The sequence below is a fragment of the Papaver somniferum genome, unplaced genomic scaffold, assembly GCF_003573695.1.
Source record: "Papaver somniferum cultivar HN1 unplaced genomic scaffold, ASM357369v1 unplaced-scaffold_5, whole genome shotgun sequence".
Taxonomy (NCBI): Eukaryota; Viridiplantae; Streptophyta; class Magnoliopsida; order Ranunculales; family Papaveraceae; genus Papaver; species Papaver somniferum.
The window spans coordinates 1848674-1855898 of NW_020647637.1; the positions used below are offsets into that span (position 1 = coordinate 1848674).

Below are 7225 nucleotides of genomic sequence, written 5' to 3' on the forward strand. Positions count from 1 at the left end.
AGAGAAAGTCAGGGAATAGTTCTTCAAATCACATATGAAGAACTGATTCCCAATGAAACACAACTTGAGTTATAGTAAAATCTTTGAATACATCCCATCAAAAAACCAAAGCACAATATTCTGCTTAATGAGCATAATCACCTCATCTGCATCTCTAGCTCTTCCCCCAAAAGCCCTGTTATTTCTTTCTTTCCAAAGTTGCCAATGCACTGCATATATTACCTTCCACCAGACTTGTTTACACCTTCCTTTCAAATTATTCATTCTCCAAGCTTCAAAATTCTTCTTAACAGTGTCAGGGAAAATCCAAGAGATCTGAAATGCCTTCATGAAATAAGACCAAACCTTAACTGCAAAAGGACATCTGAGCATAAGATGATCTGAAAGTGCTTTTGGAAAAATTTCAAAAATAATTAACATATATAGGTTTTGAAAGTTTTTTTGGAAAAATAAAAACATTACCAAACCCAGTCTTAGACACGAAGGGCATCTTAGTAATAAACTCGGTTTATAACAGATTTTTTTTTTTTCGGCCGGAGTTTGTGACGGACAAAGATACTAATTCTCATCCATCATGGACTCCTCCCTTCCGTCGTCGTCCCATAAAAGAAAAACACTAGGAATTCCAATCTCTTTTGCTAGCAGCGAACTGGATTGAGCTCCCATCTCTAATAAGAATTCTGATTTGGAATATAATGATCTCATTCTCCATAGGGGGGCTAACGCAGATGAGTTCAATGGCAGTACGCACTACAGCTTGTGCATCACCTTGGATAATGATATTCTTACCAGCCAGTCTTTGTACGGAGCTCCAGAATGTTTCTATTTATGCTATCTATAATCTGATTGTATAACAGGAGATATTGTCCTTCCGAGGATTTTCATCCACAGATGCAAAAAGAAGAAAATAAGTATGTCGTTCTCGGAGGATTTCATCCACAGAAAAAAAAAAAAAAGTACATAAAAGTAGATCAATCTGTACGTGCACCACTGTCTCACATGCATATGTCAATTATAGCTGTGATGTTTTTGACCGGCAGTTTATGATAATCTCACCAGCAGTAGATACTTATGATAGGTAATTGGCCACTAAACAAATGCTTGTTTTTCTATATAAACTAGATCAACTTTCATTGAAATGTATTATCAACTGCTCCAGCAATTATAGTTCTCTACAAACTTCAATATATAGGGCAACAATCATCAACCATCTATGGCGCATCATGGTGTTTCAGGTCTAGTTGGGAAACTTGTAACTGAATTGGAGGTCCATTGCAATGCTGACGCATACTATAAAATCTTTAAGCACCAAGAAGATGTACCAAAGGCAATGCCTCATCTTTACACTGGCGGGAAAGTTATCAGTGGAGATGCAACCCGTTCTGGTTGTATCAAGGAATGGAACTACATTCTTGGTATTTACAGACACAATGTTATTGCAACGATCCCATTTTAAATATTATTAACGTGCTTTGGATTGGTTTAAACTTTGTAATAACTTAACTTTACACTGGTTCCATTTGTGCATGCAGAGGGTAAGGCGCTGATCGCAGTGGAGGAAACAACACATGACGATGAAACAAGGACCTTAACACACCGCATAACTGGAGGAGACTTGACAAAGGATTACAAAAAGTTCGTTAAGATCATTGAAGTTAATCCAAAGCCTAATGGACATGGAAGCATTGTGACTGTATCCCTTGTGTATGAGAAAATGAACGAGGGTTCTCCAACTCCCTTTAATTATCTACAATTTGTCCATCAGACCATTGTAGGCTTGAATTCTCACATCTGCGCTTCTTAGTAAAATACATCCGAACTTCAGCGTTGGGTTTAAGTATGCACGTACGATCGTCAGTACTTGTTGTTTAATTAGTTGTACTGTACGTTATTCCTGCACACTGCACTATCATGCCTATGTATGTTTGATTAAATAAGACTATGGAACTATGGGATTTATCATATGCGATGATCCTTTTGAATAAATCAAATAAGTCATTTAAAATGTGTTTTTTTTTCTCTTTTCTTTTTGACAATAATATTAATTGTTGCTCTATCATATGTACTCACCTATCTGGTATTTTTTAATCCAGAAAGAATACGCTGCTGATAAGTTCCGTACTCAGGCCAAACAAACTTACCGGCATACTACAGTGACGGGCTACTTCATTGGTGACCATTTTCATATTTTGGCTATGTTTAAGGTTATGTCATTACTTAGAACAATGGGGAAACACCTGGGCACAATTAGTATTCAGAGAGTGCACATACTATGTCTAGTATTTTTGAGTTTGCAGTCGCTTCATATTTTCATTCACATCGATGTTTAAATAGTCTCTTTTCTCGACATGCCTTTATTTTTTTATCTTTTTTTTTTTTTTCGGCTTCAATTTTTAATACCTCTGCTTCTAATACCACGATCTAAAAGATTGATATCAATCGATATAAAAAATTTCTACTTTCGAGCTAGGGATTTAAAATTTTAAATGGGCTTGGTGCAGTCGAGATCGACGGGTTTATTAGTTTGGTTGTGCTTTGGAGCGGAACTAGCAACGTCCCGAAGGTGTTTTTCATTGTGACCCAACTAGTGACGAATTTGGTTCATGATCCAAAATCTATTGTTGTGTCTTGAAATTTACCAAGTAATAGAAAATCTAGGTCGAAAATTTGACATGCCAACGAAACTAGCCTTGTGAAAAACTTTGTCCGGTGATCTAAAATTCTGACGCTGAAATCTTAAAATTTCCGTATGACTCAAATTTTATAATGATCCAAAATCTATTGCATGACTGAAATTCATTATTTGACCGAATACACCTTGTGATCCAAAGTTTACCGGTGTGAGACAAAATTTACTTAATTAGTGATCAAAAGTCTAATTGGTAGCCGTGAACCGTGATCCACAGTCTACGGATATGAGCCCAAGCATTTAACATGACCCAAATCCTACTTGATTGGTGGCCCAAAATCTCATGGCTTCTGCTGCACCGCAATTCAAAACCATTATTGTGCCCAAAATTCGCATTGAGATCCTAAATGTGAAAAATACTATAACCCCCTACCGTATGGGTTCAATATATAGATGTCCCATAAAATGGATCTTTCATGGTCAACTACATACTTTAGGAAAATGATATTGCTAGGCTCGAAATATCAAATTCTCTTCAGATCTGGCCCATAATTTTATATAATGTATTTTGATATTGTCAAAACTACCATTTTCTATTTAAAAAAGGGAAATATCAGAAGATATTTTCATTTCTCCATCTTCTTTCTCTCTCATATTTCTCTTTCTCGGTTGCAGAGAAAAACAATTCTAGGGTTTTCTGAGATTCAGTTTCATCTTCTCGTTTTAGATTCTCTACTGCAACAACGATGGAGAAGTTTTAGGTTTTTATTTCACCGTTTTTCATCTTCTCCATCGATTCCTATGTAATCTCAGTTACGAAGATCAGTTGCACCTGTTAGAGAGAAATCATATGGAAGATGAAGAAGAATTATTTGATTCGATTATTAACCAAAGAAGATCAACAAAAGATTCATCTACATAATCAAATCGACCTGCAGATTAGATTCGTCAGGTTTATTTTTCTTTCACTGATTTCACTTTTCATCTGCTTTTTTAGATCTGGAAAAACAATATTAAATCATCCTAGTTTTGATTTGGTTATTTAGGGATTTGAATCAATCCGATTCAACAGATTTAGTTGCCGAGCATCAAATAATCGATGAATTCGAATCAAAAACTTGTGAATCTTAAATTATGGCTTCATCAACTCTTCTCACTCTCCATTCAACTCAGAAGTCTTTTTGAATTGGTTATTGTTTCATCAATTTCATCTTCTTCAAGGTTCTCTTTAGTTGGTGTTTCCTCTACTTTTATTATTTCTCATGTATGTATTGATGTTTTAAACCGTAAGACTTACTTTCTCTGCAGGTTCAACAATGGAATTAAGAAAATCTTCAACACCAGCAGAAATAAAGAAGCTAATAACTCATCATCATTCACAAGTGATTCAAAATCGGATTCTTCTTTTGCTTTCAAAAACTAAAATATTCAAAAGCTAATAACTTACCATGGCTTTTGCTGGATATTAATATTTTTGAGTTCTAAATATATAATGAATTGCTTATGTTGTTTGGTTATATTGTTGATGTAGTTGTTTAGGTTCAATTTGTTGTTTTCATTATTTTGATTTTGATTTTTTAGGGTTTCTTTTTGATAATGGTGATGGGGAGGTTGAAGAATAAGTGGATAAAACTAAAGGAGAAGGTGGGAAGAAAGAGGATGGACCATATTGAGCGTCTGCTGCTGGTGCTTCTTATATGCGATTGTTTGCTACAAAGTGGTGGTGACAATCGCCATAGGTAATTAGATGATTTCAGTTCATGTTACAATTAATATACTGATTCAATGTGGAATTGTGGATTACAATTCCACACGAGATGCATGGAAGGCATTACTTGATACAGCTGGAACTATCGCGCAAGAATATGATCAAAAAGCCAGGGTGTCTTTTTGAAAATTTGTCCATAAGTTTCCCTCGGCTATGAATCAGGTTCTTTTGACTAATGACGACTTATACCTATGAGTAGGGTCAGCTTTCACTAGGACTAGTTGACCTAGTTCTTCCCCAATATTTTGAGCATTTGGATGTGAATCTCCTGAGATTTGACGGTGGTAGACGCTTGTTGTGTCAAACATATAATCGGGAAAATGGTACAGTGTTGTTACAATTTATGACTAGTTTTCAGTTTATTTACAAGTTACCCAGGGAATATCCGAGTTCAAGCTAACACCTGCTGAGAACCGTGATTACTTTTTATGAACTCTAACAGTGTACCTCATAGTCTACTAGTACATTATAATCATATGGAGTTTTAAGGATTAAAACTAAACATCCAGCATTGTCTTCTGTGATGTTGATATTGCACACTTTAATTCCTCAGGTGAAATTCAGTTCTGATGCAATTGAAGAGATCTTGAAGCCAAACCACGCATAAAATCTGTTGGTGTAAGTTAACTGACCTTTTTCGGATGTGTAACTATTAGTTACACATGCTAATTAGATGTGTAACTTATATATACACAAGCTAAATGAATGTGTAGATACTAGTTGCACATGCTAATTAGATGTGCAACTTATATATACACGTTCTAATTGAATAACTAGTTAGTTAGATGTGTAACTACTAGTTTCTGAAGTTGTCATCTAGTATTGTTCCTGCATTTCTTATTCGATATTTAGGATAGAAAAGTGTAGTTGAGCTCAAGGACTTCATGACGATTCATCATACAACGACGAAGATCTACTCAAGGAACCGTGGAACTTCATCAACAAAAAGGTATGTGGAGATTTGAACTTATCTATCACTCAAAAGTCTATCTCTTCTATCTCCTACTTCTTATGACACAAAACTCGTATTCTATATAGAATGGATCATACACATTTGATATTTCGAGCCGAGTATATCTCGCCTATCTATATCTCGAAATCATGTGTTGGTAAAGCGTTTCGCTTTGATCGGGTTTATCTTCACCTAATGACGAAAGTCATAATGTTTCAATCACTTTGAAAATCGGTTTAACGAGAAATAGTGTAACAACTACATAACGTCCTCTAAGAAAGTTTCAATGGTTGGAATGAGAGTTTAGGTCTACATAACCAATGATGGATATAAGCATTGTGTGGAAACACATATGTGCATAAGTCCGATTCCTTAATCCGAAGTTTGCGAACTTTGTTGATTGAGAGAAACCGGAGGAATTGGCTTTGCCAAGTCCGCGAACTCAGTTTGCGAACTCAGTCTGCAAACTGATGGAAGTTCTTGTTCCGAGAATTTTTGCCGGGATTCCAAATTCGTTCGTATAGTACAAGTCCGCGAACTCAGTCCGCGAACCTAGTCTGCGAACTGGCGGAAGTCTCCTTGCCGAGATTTTCTGCTGAGTTTGGAAAACTCTGCCGATTGTCTTAAGTCCGCGAACTTGCTTGCGTACTTGAGTTGGTTATGATCTAAAGATGTGCTCTGAACATGAAACTTAAATTACTAAGGAATGCAGTATGCAAACCGTGGATATAAAGTTCATGAGCCGATTCAATCGAATCGAATCATCTTTGTTTCAATTGTGTCTTGTATAGTTAATAAGATCTCATAGCAATTAAACAACTCTTTAACTAGTTCATTTGAGTCAATTGAACTAGTTATGGTGAAGAAGAACAAGTTTAATATGAAATGCTCATATGGTTGACCTTTTGGGTTACTATGTTGAACCAACATACACGTACACGTTTGGGCACGGTTTTCACAAACCCAGTAAACATATATCTCAAGTGTGTGTGACAAGCTAAGTTTTCGATCTAACGGTTGAGAAATATTAGCTTGAATCTAAATCGGGTTTTCATCTAACGGTGAATATTGATTCCTTTGTAACTAAGGTAAAACCATGATATGAAGACTATATATAGGAGACATCTAGCATTGGACAAAACTAATCCCCACACGTCTGTGTGATACTAGTACGCTCGCTAAAGTCGATTCTCCTCTAACTTTTTGTTTTCTTCTCTAAAACCAGGTTAATGACTTAAAGACTTCATTGGGATTGTGAAGCCAGACCGATACTACTTTTATCGTAGTTGTGTGATCTGATCTTGCATCTTCTATCGTACGAGTACAATCTATTGATTGTCTTGAGATCGTGAGAGTTCTCCGATAGGCAAGATAAAAGAAGTCACAAACATCTTCGTCTCACTGTTTGTGATTCCTCAACATATGCTTGTGTAGTCAAGAAAGATTGTTGAGAGGTGATTGATTAATCTAGGCTGTTCTTCGGGAATATAAGACCGGATTATCAATTGGTTCCTGTTCACATTGATTTCATATCTTAAGACGGAACAAAAACCTAGGATTTTTCTGTGGGAGACAGATTTATCCTTTGATAGACTTTTCTGTGTGAGACAGATTTGTTTATTATCAAGTCTGCGAATTTGGGTTGCGGCAACTCTTGGTTGTGGGTGAGATCAACTAAGGGAATCAAGTGCGCAGTATCCTGCTGGGATCAGAGGCATAGGAGTACAACTGTACCTTGAATTAGTGGGAGACTGATTTGGGTTCAACTATAGTCTAGTCTGATTTGTCCACACAAATTGCTAAGCGAAATATTGGGTGGTGTTGTTAGACCCCCGCTTTTTCAATTGGTATCAGAGCAGGCAAACACGTTAAAGAC

At 36.2% G+C, this 7225-nt stretch overlaps 1 protein-coding gene across 1 annotated transcript; it reads left to right on the forward strand.

Moving 5' to 3' along the window:
• The first annotated feature begins 1137 nt into the window (after positions 1–1137).
• On the forward strand, positions 1138–2009 carry LOC113342918 (major latex protein 15-like). The gene is made up of 2 exons (XM_026587290.1): positions 1138–1415; positions 1533–2009. Exons 1-2 carry the CDS (start codon positions 1214–1216, stop codon positions 1802–1804), a joined length of 474 nt encoding a protein of 157 aa, XP_026443075.1. The 5' UTR covers positions 1138–1213; the 3' UTR covers positions 1805–2009.
• Positions 2010–7225: the final 5216 nt, after the last annotated feature.